This window comes from Falco cherrug, chromosome 3 (assembly GCF_023634085.1).
Source record: "Falco cherrug isolate bFalChe1 chromosome 3, bFalChe1.pri, whole genome shotgun sequence".
Taxonomy (NCBI): Eukaryota; Metazoa; Chordata; class Aves; order Falconiformes; family Falconidae; genus Falco; species Falco cherrug.
The window spans coordinates 61,704,128-61,719,256 of NC_073699.1; the positions used below are offsets into that span (position 1 = coordinate 61,704,128).

At 38.9% G+C, this 15,129-nt stretch overlaps 1 protein-coding gene across 2 annotated transcripts in view; it reads left to right on the forward strand.

Moving 5' to 3' along the window:
* RALBP1 (ralA binding protein 1) overlaps positions 1–15,129 on the forward strand; it is a 34,718-nt gene extending 19,589 nt beyond the window's left edge. Inside the window, exons 2-10 of one of the 2 annotated variants that reach the window (XM_014287497.3) lie at positions 5,925–6,019; positions 6,290–6,733; positions 8,529–8,878; positions 10,269–10,430; positions 10,866–10,997; positions 11,504–11,611; positions 12,396–12,517; positions 12,918–13,041; positions 13,320–15,129. In XM_014287497.3, the coding sequence (XP_014142972.1) occupies positions 6,001–6,019; positions 6,290–6,733; positions 8,529–8,878; positions 10,269–10,430; positions 10,866–10,997; positions 11,504–11,611; positions 12,396–12,517; positions 12,918–13,041; positions 13,320–13,583 (1,725 nt within the window). In that variant the 5' untranslated portion in view covers positions 5,925–6,000 and the 3' untranslated portion in view covers positions 13,584–15,129. The remainder of the gene's footprint in view (positions 1–5,924; positions 6,020–6,289; positions 6,734–8,528; positions 8,879–10,268; positions 10,431–10,865; positions 10,998–11,503; positions 11,612–12,395; positions 12,518–12,917; positions 13,042–13,319) is intronic. The other variant, XM_055706250.1, reaches the window with a different exon arrangement.

Sequence of the window (15,129 nt, forward strand, 5' to 3'; positions counted from 1 at the left end):
TTTGAATAATTACTTTTTAAGAATTTACTGTCACTGCACTGCTTTTAATCAAACCAGTTTCCTGGAACGCAGGCATTGTTTCTCCCACAGTTTAGAAGGACTATTATTTTATCTAAAGGCTTTGTGCCTAAGGAATACTGTAACTCAAAAATATATTATCCTCAAGTTAAAACCAACAGTTTAAATTCCTACAGGTTTTAAGAAAAGTGACAACTTAATACAGATTATTGGATCGGTGGTGAAAATTTGGTATTGATTGGATAGGTCTAAATTCAGGCTATTAGTAGTTGGAGTTCTTGCAAATCGGCTTTCTGTTACAACTCTGCATCAGACACCTCTAAATTTGGAATTGCTAGAGGTCAGCATTATACGTAGTGGGGGTTTCTTTATGGTGTAATTCAGCATGTCTCATGGTGGTAGTCTAACTGAAGGCTGAAGAGGAAAAATGCTTCTTCAGCAAATACATGCAGGTCTGTGCACACTAGCACTGTAACTGCTTTCTTCTGCAAGGTTTACAACACGTTTTATAGCTGATGTAAAGCAATTTTTGTGACTTAGAAGAAGCTTGAAATGTATGAAAAATCCTCAAAAACACAAACATGCAAAAATTAGGAAAAATCAAATTCTCTTGCAGCTGTAATGTAAAAAGCATTCATAATTTCTCAGTCTTAATATAAGTATGTCATATAATTGCCAGTCAGATGTAAGTGTAAGTTAACATACAAAGCTTTCAGTACATCTCATACAGTCCATGAACGGTTGTTATCGTAAGTATGCCCTGAACAGACTACTTATGTAAATGACAAAGGTTCTTTACACTTTCCTAACACGGTTGATTTTTAAGAGTTCCCCTTCCAACTTTGCTTTTCATTCTTTTGATTCTTCAGTTTCTTCCATCTTTTAAATTCTGTTGCATGTTCAGATTGTTTCTTTTCACCTTTCTGGCTCCCTGCTTTGGTTTTGGACAATGGACAACCTGCTGTGGTCATGTAGTTTGAAGTTTCAACAAATACCATTGAACATTTCAATGAGAGAAAGACAAGTGCTGACATTAAATTACGACAGAGTGAATGTTTGTTGAACTTAAAATATTAGTGAATTAATGATAAGGTCATCCAAACTACTGAAACTGTGTATAACTTTAGTCCTACAATGATTTGGGGGTATTTTGATAATACTTTAAATGTAAACTTCAGAAATGCTTGAAGAGCAGGAGGGTATGTGGAGACAGGAAGGATAAATATCCCAAGATTACTCATTTCAGTTTTTTTCAGATAAATCCTGTTTGCGTGAGAAATGCACTTAGCTTCAGTATTATTATCTATATCAAAAAAAGCATCTTTGTGTGCTAGCAAGGGACCTTTTTTCCTGTGTGGTTAATACAATGATTCAATATTTTCCGTGTTAATGGCAATAACCTAATAATGCATAACATTTATTCTGGGGAAAGAGTCCTAAAAATGTTTTGGAGACGATAGAAAATTAAATGTAATGTTGTTGTTTTGTGTGGCCTGTCAGCTGCTGGAAAAACTTTTCAGCGACTAATTTCTGCTCTCCATTCCTCTGTGATAGACTGAGTGTTGGTTAGCTGCAGAGTGAGTTAGATCAGGGGACTTAGTAGGGATTAAAATTTTCTTTTTACTTCGATAGTTTTAACTCAGATCTGTTCCCTGACTCAAAATATCCCTTGCCACAGTACAAATTCTTCCATGGACAGCAGGAGAGCAAAAATAGATCTTTTTTTAAACAGTAATGGTTTATATGAGACCGTGGCCAGTATAATTGATTTTTAAAAATTAATGTTTAACCACCTGTCAGTAATCACATGTTGATAAAGTCACAAAATATGCAGTTCCTTGAAAAAGAAAAAGGTTATAAGAAATACTTGAGGAAAAAGCTATTCTATCCATTAAAACCTCTGTAGATAGAGAGTCTGTATGTGGTAGATCTTACTCTGCTTATTCATTTTACTTGGAAGATTGATTCCGTTGGGCAGGATGGGTTCAGTATGCAGCTAGGATTTTTTTGTTTAGAATAATTTTTCTTTTTATAATTCTTAGGAAAATGGAGAAGTGGTTGAATTGTAAACAAAGCTATCTTGTGAAAGGACAGTAATATCATGGGTATGAACTCGTCTGAAATTTTCAGGAAATATTTTTGAAGGTCAAATTCCTGTTGTATTGGGCAGAGGGTCCTGTTGATGTAGGTGAGGGCTGAAGTATTCCAGCTGTTAAATGGTGACCTGCTCTGAACAATCTTTGGTCCAAATGGGGTGTTAACCTTCTTCCTCTGAGTTGCTGAGTTGAGGTTCTAGTGATCTGCAGCTCTCTGCCAGGTACTACCAGGTGGAAGAGCCAGCCTATTCTCCCCTGTCATCTTAAGGGATTTTTCTCCAAAATAATTTCTGCTCATGAATATGGACATGCAGCAACCATACAAAAGCTCTAACGATATTCCCAGCTGTTCCAGGTAGAGCGATGACATTGTAAGTTGTCTCTGTGCTTATGATCCTTCAGTTCTGCGCAGAGTGCTAATGGAGATGGATTCTACAGTAGGAGTGGATACTGCACATCTCTAGGAGTCTGTCAGAAACTGTAAGGAGGCCATTGTCATCCTAGAAGATAATCAAGTAGCTGCTGTTGCAGCCAAAACATTATTTTTACTGATCTGGTGTGTAGGGAAACTCTGAATACAGTTTCCAGATCTACAGAATAAGAAGTTAGTAGAATTTTCAACCCGTGATAAATTAAAGGCTCTTCATACCAAGGTTTATCTTTCTGTGTTGCTACATCCTATTCTGCTGACTTAGCAAAGTACCATTTGCAAACAGTTTAAAAGTCTACCTTTCAATGCCAGTAATTATCTTAAATCAAAATAAAGCAAGGCAAAATTCATATTTCAACTTAATTTGCTCTCCTTGCATAGCACTGTGGGCTAATCTGAATGCAGAATTTGTTTGGGAGTGCTGTGCTGACATCAGCGAGTTGAACGTATATTAAAAGCAAACTGGTCTAAATGAAAGTTGGATAGTAAGCGTTGGTAGTGCCTGTAAGTTTGAAGTTTCTGTTAATAACAACAATACATTTTGTGGGTGAGGAGAGAAAACAGAAGCCATCTACCCAAGCTCATTCTGCATCCCTGTGTGTCTTACTGTTTTATTTAGAAATGGTATACAAGCTGATGGCAATCCCTCTGACAAATTGAAATTAGACAACTAATGCTAGCATTGCACATCGGTCCATATAGTCGTATTTGACCTACTAATTCTTCCATATATTAAAGCAATCCATGTTTTCTTTCAGTGAATTAATTACAGATGCATGCAGATTTCCCCAGTGAGCCAAAATTAGGTATAGAGGTATAAATGACTTAAAAACTCATTAGAGACTTGCTGTCAAAATGTATCTTTTAGGTTTGATAAGCGGCAACTCTACATAATACAACGCTTTGTGTTAACAATAAATACTATATTACGCATTTATAGCTTCATTGTAGGAGTGCAGGAGAAGTGTTCCCAAGGATGCAGACTGATAGAAACAGTGGCCTCGCTGCACAACAAAGCTTTTAAGCCTGTAAGTTAGATTTTTCCAGAGTAATGCTGGAATTTTTTAAAATTATTTTTGAAAGAAGTTTCCATAATTTTCAGTAAGATAAGGGCTACATTTGCAGCATCACATCTAAAATAACTGCAGTTAAGGCATGCTTGTGGGGAGGTCTAACAATGTCCGAGCATGGAACTGGCAGATAGTCCAGTTGTTGCGGTGGTGGAACTGGAGTATTTATTAAATCAGTACTAGTCTCATATAGGTGCAGGAAAACTTCATTGACATACATTAGTGATGGGGGAAAAGACTATTAGTACTAGAAGTCTTAAGGAAACAGTGGATAGAGATACCAGTTTACTAACTGTAGGTAATACTTCTTTCCACATTAAAATTACCTGATCTGTCAAGTGCTTTTGATAATTTGTGTTCTGTATGAATTTAGGTTGTATATGTTTCAATATATTGTATCACCGGTGAAAGGGATACAGTAATTTTATTCCTAGAAGTATGGTAAAGAAAATGAGGCTACTGTGAGAGAGATGCAAATCCTATCTTGGTATGGGTGGGAGATTCTCAGTGAATCTGTAATTAGTATATATTTCTAAACTTTGTTGACTTAACGTCACTGAGACAAATTAACGTAGGCTGGGTTTGTATTTAACTTGCTCCTTCATGTCTTCTCACGAAGTCAAGAAATACCAGTTTCAGTAATGTGCTGTTGCTGGTGTCACGTTACCACAGATGTAGAAAGGCACCGAGGTTTGTGTTGCAACGTGGAGTATTGAGACATGCAAGGCAGGTGCTTTGCTGGTGGCACTGACCTCCAAGCTTGGGTCCCCTGTGCTGACCCAGGGGACATGCGAATGCTTTTCCATGGGTGGGGGGGAACCCTGCGCTGTTCGGCTGGGAGCTGTTACAGCTGCCCAGCAGGACAGATCGAGGGCAGGCTGGCCTGGGCTCTGGCTGGTGAGGGTCTGCCATTCTGTTTGGAAGTTACACCTGTGAAGCCCATCTTGAAGCTCGGTGCCAGCCCCACCTCGTTCTCACAGAACACGGTGGTGGTGTGTGCTCCTCCGTCGTCCTGTGGCTGGCGCACCAGCAGGTCTTCCTGTATCGGAGTGAGATCTGAATCCTTAGTTTATGTGCTGCAGGTTTCCTTGCCCATTTAGGTTATAAAAAGAGTGAACGATAGTGTAGCCGGTAAGCTGGGAGGATGAGACCCGGTTGCTGGTTGTCCTCCAGTTAATTTTTGCATTTTTATATTAAAATTCACTTGGACAGGAACAGTGCTACGGTCTTTCGCTGTCTTCTATGAACGGTGCATGTTTGGTAGTCCTAGGGAAGAGTCTGTGATAGGAAGGGTGACGTGGTCAAACCATTTTCGTTACTTTATGCCAGTTCCATGCTTTAATACATTTCTTGTATTTATTTGACTATTAAAAGCAGTCTTCTACAGAGCAGCCACAGAGGCTTCAAAATACAGACAGCTCCTTGGATGTGCTGAAATAATGCTGAGAAACTCTGCAGCTTAGTATAGTTCATGGTTGGAAGAACAAAAGACTGAATGTCCCCTTGTTCTTTTGCATAAGATCTTTCACCTGTAAAAATTACAGCCTCTAATCTCATCTGCGATGCTCTCCCTTGTAATCTAAGGGAGTAATTTTCTACCACCCAAAACTATTCGCTCCAGAAGATCACTTGGCTGTCGGCATGCTTTCTCACTTGGGCAGAGGCACTGCCTGTAGGTAGTGGAAGAGCCTCAAAGGATCAAGAGCTTGCTGCCCACTGCCTTGGGGGACCTGACTGGTGCAAATGGCATGTAAAATGTCATCTTTGTTGGCCAGGTTTCAGATAAAATCACAATGAATTGACTTGTTGTTGGGTTTGGATGTGGGTTGTTTTTTGTTGGTGTGGGTTTTTTTGTAACCCACCTTTAAAGATGTTCTTGTTCTTGCCTGAAGGATAGGCAGGGCTAGCTGCAGAGGCATAGTTAATAAAAGCACTTGGTGCATGTTTTAGTCAGCACTTGGTGTTTTGCTGCTGAAACGGTGCACTCCATCCATGGACTTGTTTGAAGCTTTCACATAAGCTTTTTAAGGCAAATACACGCCTTTGCTGACAGGTATTGTGCTAGTGGTACTGGAATTGTTTTATTCGTCTAAAGGAAAAGTAAGTGTGCTTGGCCTTTTTTTCCCCCTGTATTATATTTGAGGCGGAAACTTTATTAACTTCATACTTACCTTAAAATTTGTAATATTCTGGAAAGGGATTGGGGAGTTAAGTGGCTGAAATTTAGTTTGTTCTTAATAGAAGTTTGTTGGACTTAACTTGTGTGCAGTAGATGATCCTTAACAGCGACTCTTATACTGTTGATTACAGGAACATAGAGAAGTTGCCAGACAGTTGTTTTTATTTTGCATTTCCTTGACTGTTAGATGGGAAACTAGCCCATAAGATGGACATTGCCATTATGAGTAAGTATATAAAGAATTAATTGTTTAGATCGTTCAGGAGCTGTGTGGCATATCTTTGGTGTGGTTATACAACCTTGATTTAATCCTTGTCGACTTAATTGTGTAAATAAAATCTTCTGAAGAGTCAGGCAGGCACTATTTTTTATTTGTGTTGCTTCTTCTCTCTGCTCCTTACATACTACTTCTTGTTCTCTCCTTGTTATAATATGCTGTCTAGAAACTAAACAGGCTTACAGCTGTCCTCTTGCCTTCTCCTCCTTTGCCTAATAGCGGAAGGTTATGCTGCATTTCAAGAGGACAGTTCTGGTGACGAAGCTGAAAGTCCTTCAAAGTTAAAGCGGTCCAAGGGAATACATGTCTTCAAGAAACCCAGCTTTTCCAAAAAAAAGGAAAAGGATTTTAAAATAAAAGAGAAACCCAAAGATGAAAAACACAAGGAAGACAAACATAAGGAGAAGAAGTCAAAAGACTTAACTGCAGCAGATGTTGTAAAACAGTGGAAAGAGAAGAAGAAAAAGAAAAAGCCAATTCAGGAGACAGAGATACCTCAAGTGGATGTTCCAAGTCATAGACCCGTGTTTGGCATTCCTTTGTCTGATGCAGTAGACAGGACCATGATGTACGATGGCATCCGCCTGCCAGCAGTTTTCCGTGAATGTATAGATTACGTAGAGAAGTATGGCATGAAATGTGAAGGCATCTACAGAGTTTCAGGTACTCTGGGCACACTGACATGCAGGTTCCTAAGGTCTTTACTTGCAATTTTCATATTGTTTAGCATTTTCATCACATAGGGACTCTGTTTATAGCTGCATTAATTTTAATTATCCAAAAGGTAATCTGGTAGCTAAAGTTAAACCCGTAAGTCTGAAGTACCAGAAAAATTGCTAATATGGTGGTTCTGCTTAATGGCAGTAAAAATACACTTGTTTTGTGATAGGATGGCAAGGATGAATAAAATGTGTTAGTATGTCCAGCTTGTGTTTTTTTACTTCTGCATTAGAAATACAGTGCTAGTTGACTGCAAAAGCAAAGATACGATTTTTATTACTTAAGCTTCCCCCTAAGTTGCTTATTCCAGTTAATTCCATTATGTGATTTTTTTTTCTTAAAAATTTGTTTTCTTCGAGCTAATGCACTTAATAAGCAGAAAATACAAGTTTCACTGTTTAAGATTAGCAACAGCAGGCTAATTAACCATGGTAGTTGCATAACACCAGCTAACGTAAATGAAACATCAGTTTTAGTCACATGAAACAAAACAGTCCCTTTATTTGTGGACCGCACCTGCAATATATAACTTGTGTAAGTACTTCTGTGGGTATGTTTAAGGGAGCAAGAACAAGTGAGAAAAGGAATTTGAGGGAAAGCATTTGAAGCAAGTTGCCTAGCTCTGTAAAACAGTAATCAAACGATTTTAAAAGCTTCATTAAGCTGCCTTCATGCTGTTGATCTGCATGGTATTTGGTAGGCATGCATAAATACTGCAGCAGCTGAAACAGTTTTTTCATCTTGCCTATTGGAACATTCTGGTTGTGTATTTTTTCAAGATACAGTGTGTTGGGAATTTTCACGGAAGGCGGTGTGTTTTCCCTCAATCACTTTTGGCGTTTGTACTTTCTAGGTGTTCTCCAGTGCAATAGCACCCTCTTGTGTGTGTGACATGGTTTAAATTGGGAGCTCAGAGAGACAATTGCAGTGGCTTAACAACCTACCAGCTGTTGTGGTGACCAACTAACTTATTTGGACATGAAACTGAGCATATTTTACCCAGCATTTACCATGGGCTGACTTCATATTTATTGTGTATGAGCCAAGCCATGGCACTGCGTTAAGTTGGTGTAACTCACGTGGGTATTTGAGCTTGAAGAATGAAAATTCCCTGAGTTTGGGAAGATTGGAATGTCACTGAGTTTATAAAACCATCTTACGGAACATCTTGGCTGGGTTAAGTAATTATGTGAACACACTTTTATTCATGCAGTGCCTCAAATCAAGAATCCTGTGTGGGATTCTTCCACTGAGGAGGGCCAGCTGGAAATCTGGAAACTAAGAAGTGTGGGGTTTGTTTTGACAGAGGAAAGCTGTTATAGGTGGAACATGTTGCACAGTATTTGAGCTGATGACATATTTGCTACTTGGTGTAGGGCTATATAATTGAACAGCCAGAAAGATGCTGAATGCCGATACACAGCTGATCTTACGTTCCCCTACCCTTCCACCCTATTTTATGTTCCTTGAATAGGGAAGGGAATGCTGGCACCAGTTTGGACTCAGAGCTTCAGCAGTGCTGTTTTTGCTTCACAGTAGTAGTCAGTGCTTTTAGAAGCAGTGATCGCGTAATTTGAGTCATGATTTTAACTTTGTTACATGTGGGTAACTTTTAAAAGGTATTCTTCAATTAATTTAAATTGTAAGGAGAGGTGAAGTAAATGCATCTCAAAAAAAAAAGTTTATTACACATTTACAATTGAAGATTTCTCTTAATTCTTGATCTAAATATTTTAAGGAATAAAATCAAAAGTTGATGAGCTAAAAGCAGCCTATGATCGAGAAGAATCTCCCAACCTGGAAGAATATGAGCCCAATACAGTAGCCAGCTTGCTGAAACAGTACCTACGAGAACTGCCTGAAAATTTGCTTACCAAAGAGCTAATGCCCCGCTTTGAAGATGCTTGTGGGAAGAGCACAGAAGCTGAGAAAGTTCAGGAGTGCCAGAGGTTGCTGAAAGAGTTGCCCGAGTGTAACCACCTCCTAATTTCTTGGCTGATTGTGCATATGGACCATGTTATTGCAAAGGAACTGGAAACAAAAATGAACATCCAGAATATTTCTATAGTGCTCAGCCCTACTGTCCAGGTACGTGCACTACGCTGCAAGGGTCAGAGCAGAACTACAGCCCAAGAAAGACTTCTTTGTAGGAATTCTCTTGCAGGTGGGAATCGGGTATTGTCTGATACAGTTAAGCTAAATTACAGCTTCTCTTTATACCTCAGAACCTAAAGTGCTGGGAAGGGAGGAAGAAAAGACTTTCTTAAATGTGAGCTTGCATGCTATGGGTCTGAAATTTGATTTATGATGAGAGTATTACAAAGACTGTTCTCAGGGTTTTAATGCAGTTGTGAACAGAAGTATTCATCCAATAATTCATGCAGATACACAGTTTCTGTGGGCTTTTGATTCAGTGATAATTTAGTGAAGACTATATTTATATTGTTGCTTAATTTTAATATCAAGCCATGTCCAGTGTACAACCCTGTCATACAAATGGATCTTCCTGGTGCAGTAAGGACTTCAGTATAATGGCTTTGGTGTCTGCAGTCAAATGTCTGGGGAAAAACAACTGACTTGTTTTCCAGTAAGATGGTGTGGTTTCTGGATTAATTAATTCCTTAATAAACATCTTAGAAATACTTAATTTAAATACAGCTCAGAATTAGCCCTGTGTGTAATGGAAATGTGGCATTATTTGTGTGTAGGTCTTCTAGAAGAAAACCCACACTTTAGAAAAGCTAGGCTTTATAATTAAGAGTCTACGTGGAGGCCCAGTAGCAAAAGGGCTGGGTATCATTCTTGGCTGTTTTGCTGTGTCAGACACTTTCTAGTTATCAAAAAAAGTAACAATTAATATAAAACAATGCAAGCCAAATCATGTCTTGTTAAGTAGATTTTTAGCAGTTAAAAAGTAGGTAGTGACAGAACTCTGATCTTCCTTTCGGGACAAATTTTTGAAATTTAATGGAAGGAGTAGTATCAAAATAAATACTTGCTTCTGTCTCGTGTTAAAACAAGGAATACAGTAGCAGGTCCTTTCGAACTACTTTTTTCAACCGTACTAAATTATTTGAGAGAGAAGTTATAGACTTTCAGGTAGGGGGAGGAGAGAGAAGGTGGCCAGCAACCGGCCACAGCACAGTATGGTTGATGTCCCATCTTACCTGTTGCTGTCACTACCTTTACGTGAGTAAAAAGAAAGATTTAATACATTTCTGTATCTACCAGTGATGGAAATTAAGACATGTGAAGATGCCTCAGATACACAGGTGAGAGAGACTGAAGTGATTCCTTGAGCCCAGCGCTGGGTCATTGAAAGCATCATTTTTAATCTAGCTTTTAACCTCTTAGGACAAACACTCAGAAAGGCATAGTAAAGGCTGTTCTGTTTGTGAAGAAAGATACTGTGCTTCACAGATACACGTGATATGAATAAATTATCTTAACCAATATCTTGTCTGTCCTTTCTTTGCAGATCAGCAACCGTGTCCTGTATGTGTTTTTTACACATGTTCAAGAGTTCTTTGGGAATGTGACCCTAAAGCAGGTGACAAAACCTCTTCGCTGGTCAAATATGGCAACAATGCCAGCACTTCCAGAAACACAAGAAAGCATCAAAGAAGAAATCAGGCGACAGGTTGGCAGTTACTTTAGTGTTTTTCTGTTTCTCGTTGTGCTGGCTTGCGTATATTTGGTAGTGAATTCTCATAAACTTCTAACCTATTCTTTAATTCTATCACAATTATCCTGTCAGCGGAGACCACTGGAAAGAGATTGGTGATATTCTTACCTGTTTCATGGGTTTAAAGTTGTTAGAGTATTGCGGTGATTATAGCCGTGTCTGTCGTGCATTGTGTTGCTCTGTCCTTCAAGACTTTTATTGTGGGAGGGAGGCTAGGAGAACGTGTTAAGAACATCTAGATCATGTGCTGAATGTATGTTAATACGTGTTGTTAGACATCAAGCTTTGAAAACCAGGACTCTTAAGCCTGTTGCCACAAAGCCAAAAAGCTATTTTGTCTGCCCTGCTATGATACCTTAAAGACACTAATTACTTTGGCAATATTTCTAGGAGTTCCTACTGAACTGTTTACACAGAGACTTGCAGGCAGGGATAAAAGACTTATCCAAAGAAGAGAGACTCTGGGAGGTGCAAAGAATTTTAACAGCTCTTAAGAGGAAACTAAGAGAAGCTAAGAGACAGGTGGGTAACTTTTCTGTTTATTGGCCAAACATCCAAATCACAGATCCCTAATTTGCAATGATGCAAAGGCACCCAGTTAGGTTAAACCACATTTCAATCTTTGTACTGCGTTTTTTGGTCAGCAGGCTCTCCCTAGGGACAGCAAGATCTTCAGTGCTTCACAGCTGTTTACGAAAAAAAAAAAAAAAAAAAAAAGCCCAGCATATCATTAAAAAATTCATGTTTCACAGAGCACGTATTCATTATATGCTTAAAACAATGTCCTGGAGTACCAAGAGGAATTACTGGAAGACTCAAGGTTACCAAACTTCAGAAGCATTTTTTTTTCCCAAACTGTCTCATGTCCCAGAGAAGGGACAGACCTTGCTGAAACCTTTCAAGACAACTGAGATGGTGATTCTGAATTTGGAAAATAATACATTATATATATTAAAAAAAAAAAATTTCTACAGTAGATAGTGACCAGGGAAGCTGTCCTTTTGAAAGTTGTTCCCTTTCTCTGGCAGGAGTGTGAAACAAAGATTGCACAAGAAATTGCTAGCCTTTCAAAGGAGGATGTCTCCAAAGAAGAAATGAATGAGAATGAAGAAGTTATAAATATTCTACTTGCACAGGTAGATGGCAGGCACCTTCCTGTTTGTCTGCTGCTATTTCTTGTTCTGTATCTTTCAGAAATAGTAAACACTTCTCTGTTCCTTCTAATGCAGTGGGAATGGAAGGCTTAAAGGGGGTCTCTCTGTCCATTAAAATACAAGACTTTGTTCTAATGGTAAATAAATCAGGGAAGGAATGCTGCCTGCAGGAGAGAACCCCAAGCTGAGTAGACTTGTTGACGGCAGAAAAGAGACCCTGTGCAAAAAAAGAAAAAGTAGCCTCTGTGGTGTTAATGTACTTAGAAAGCACTTCCAGATCTAACCAGTTCTAATACTGTTAACTACTTACTACTGTCCTGCTGATCAAAGGAAGTAAGGCACTGCTCTGGCTTTTTTTTACCTTCCTTTGCTTCCCTCAGTAGCTTTGATCTTCTTCCCAGTGTACTTTCCTCCTTATATTCATCTTCAAAGAAGTATTTTAGAATTCAGTTTTTCTAGTTATTTTACTGGTTAGCCAGAGCTTTCCCCTCCTGTGATTTAAGGAAAAAACAGGCAGCCAGGCCTGCAGAATTTGTCTGTTCTGAATCCCCAAGACTATCGCTGTACTGAATACTTGTGGCGATGCGATGACACACCATTGTTGATTTTGAACATATATTTGCTTTGTGGTCTCGATGAATCGGATTTCAAAGCAGGCATGCTAACCATTTCTACTGAAAGTATGCCAGAGAAGAGCACAGTCTCATATTTATGTTCCTGTAGAAAATAAAGTCTGGGCTTTAAGTGAACTAATTGATCGTTGCAGGAGAATGAGATTTTAACAGAACAAGAAGAACTGCTGGCCATGGAGCAGTTTCTGCGGAGACAGATTGCCTCAGAGAAGGAAGAAATAGATCGCCTTCGAGCAGAAATAGCTGAAATACAAAGGTAAAAGAGAAACTACTGGCACCACAGCCCCCAGCAGGAGAGCATTCTCATTAAAAATACATAGAGGCTTTTCTGAAATCATACTCTAAACTACACTGAAAAGCTTACCCTATGAACATCACATCTGAAAGCTGCCTCTTATTGAAATCTCAGCAACTATAATATTTTCTTAGCGTAACAACGGAATTATGATCTAAAGGAAACTAGACCCTCTGCACTACAAAAAAAAAAAATCCCCCTAGGAAATAACTGATTTAATTAAGCTTTGAAAGGAAATTCTGATACTGTTTTTACAACCATTGCAGATTATTCAGTGAATGTAAGTTCACTCTTTTAACGCTGCTACAGTTCTGCAGACTTGAGGAAGTGTTTAAATTGGACTTTGTCATTGATCTTTCAGTCGCCAGCAGCACGGCCGAAGTGAAACTGAGGAATATTCTTCTGAGAGTGAAAGTGAGAGTGAAGATGAGGAGGAACTGCAGGTCATCCTGGAAGATTTGCAGAGACAGAATGAGGAACTGGAGGTAAGATTTGAATCTTGTTATTGGCTGCTGTTCTTCTCCCTAATGGTTACTCAATTTAGTCTGCAGACATGTTTGCACATGTGCAGACGGGTAGTTTTGCATCAGTTTTGCCGAGGGGTACAACTCACGTGCTCTGTTTTTAAATCACCGCTGTGTGCAAGTCCACGTTGCTGTCCAGGTTAACAGCAAAGCTTCACTGTCCAATGCTAAATGCCCCCACCGGCTACAAGCAGCTCTTTGTCAGGAGGAGCCTGACGTTTGTTTTCCTTACTTAAAAGATAAAGAACAATCACCTGAACCAGGCGATTCACGAGGAGCGAGAGGCCATCATAGAACTGCGAGTGCAGCTTCGACTACTGCAGCGAGCTAAAGCTGAGCAGCAGGTGCAGGAAGAAGAGGAGCCAGAAAAACGCGGGGGTGTTTCTCAGCAGCAAAGAGACAGTGTCCTGGAGACAAAAGCAGCCAAAGAGCAGCCAAAAGCAAGCAAGGAGCAGCAAGTCAAGCCATCGCCAAGTAAAGACAGGAAAGAAACTCCAATTTGATCAGGCTGCTTGGATATGCATAATATCAACTGAACTGTGCAAATTACTGTAATTTGAGTCAAACTGCACAAATTATTGCTGGCTGTGTACATTCTGTAAAGAAACTTTTCTTTAAGCCCTGGAGACTTTTGTCTCTCATACTTGTGGCTTCTACTCATCAGACTCAGGTGAGTTTGGAGAGGCCAGAAAAGTTTTCCAGTTAGTATCAGATTATTTCAAGACTGGTTTTCTTCAGGTGATTTAAAGTAATTCAGTAACGGTTTTATTTTAAACCAAAATCATCATATACATTCATTTGGAGCAGAATTGGAAGATCTCATTTTCAGTAAATAAACAACACCCCACCCACACTTACTAATTATTTGCCTTGTGAATCTCTTCATCTTCATTCACCATTATTTCTGCTTATTAACCTAGTCACTTCTTGCTTGTGCCTTTGATACCTTTCTGATGCAGATTATATACAAGGGAGCTTTAAATTTATTCTGGGTTGGCTGAAAAGTTGGGAGACTGTGGGGTATAGTGTTTACCTAACATGCCCTTAAGCTTCATTTTTGTTCTGAAATGTGCTGAATAAATAACATCTCTCGAGTTTTTACATTTATGTCCCTGTACGATGGAAATGTTCATCAAGAGCCGTTCATATCTACTAGCAATGTAGGTAACCCATTTAGTCATAAACCACCGTCATCATACCTGTGTTTAAGACAGGCTGCGTTCACACTGTTGCCATATTGCCAAGAGCTTTTTTTTTAGTCTATGTAGAATGTTTCAGTCCCTCTGAGAAATCCACCGATGGATGCTTTAGGCAGTGACAGGGGTGGGTTATGTCACGTAAGAGACATCTACCTGACCAAGCAATATAGCATCTCTCTCTGCAGAAACAAGCCTGAAGAAGGATGCCAATGAGAGGCACTGTGGGTTCAGCAATAGCCTCTCTTTTTTTTGCTGTTTAAAAAGCCAACAGCCACCACCTGGGACTTACTTTTGGTTTCATCTGGTTTATTGCTTGTACCCTTTAAAAGTCTCCAGCCACACTGGCATTTAAGGGCCATTTAATGTTTCAGATACACTCACAAGACTCATCCATCAATCCATATATAGACAGCAAACTCCACAGAGTGCATATAGGCTATCTTATTTTTTAATCTGGATATTTATTTTCAGCACCTGTTGGATGTGGTTGTATTCTTTATCTATTGCACTGTTGTGAATCATTGGCCATGATTTGATTTTGTACAAATAATGCTTTGATATGTTATAGAAAACAGCATAGTATTTTTTTAAAATTTGGAAAAAAAAGTTTATAAACACAGAAAATGTGGTCAGATGACAAATGTAAACTAAAGCATTCTCCCTTGCCTTCGTTACAAACATTTTATATTTGCTGGCAATATTTAAACTTTTTTTTGTTTAATTCACACTAATTCCTATTGAATTGTCATGGGTTTTTCTAATGTTCTTCAAATCTCTTAATATTGGTTAACTTTTATTTTGTTAGGATTGTATTTATCAAACAAATAAATTCAACAGCCATTTGAAAGTA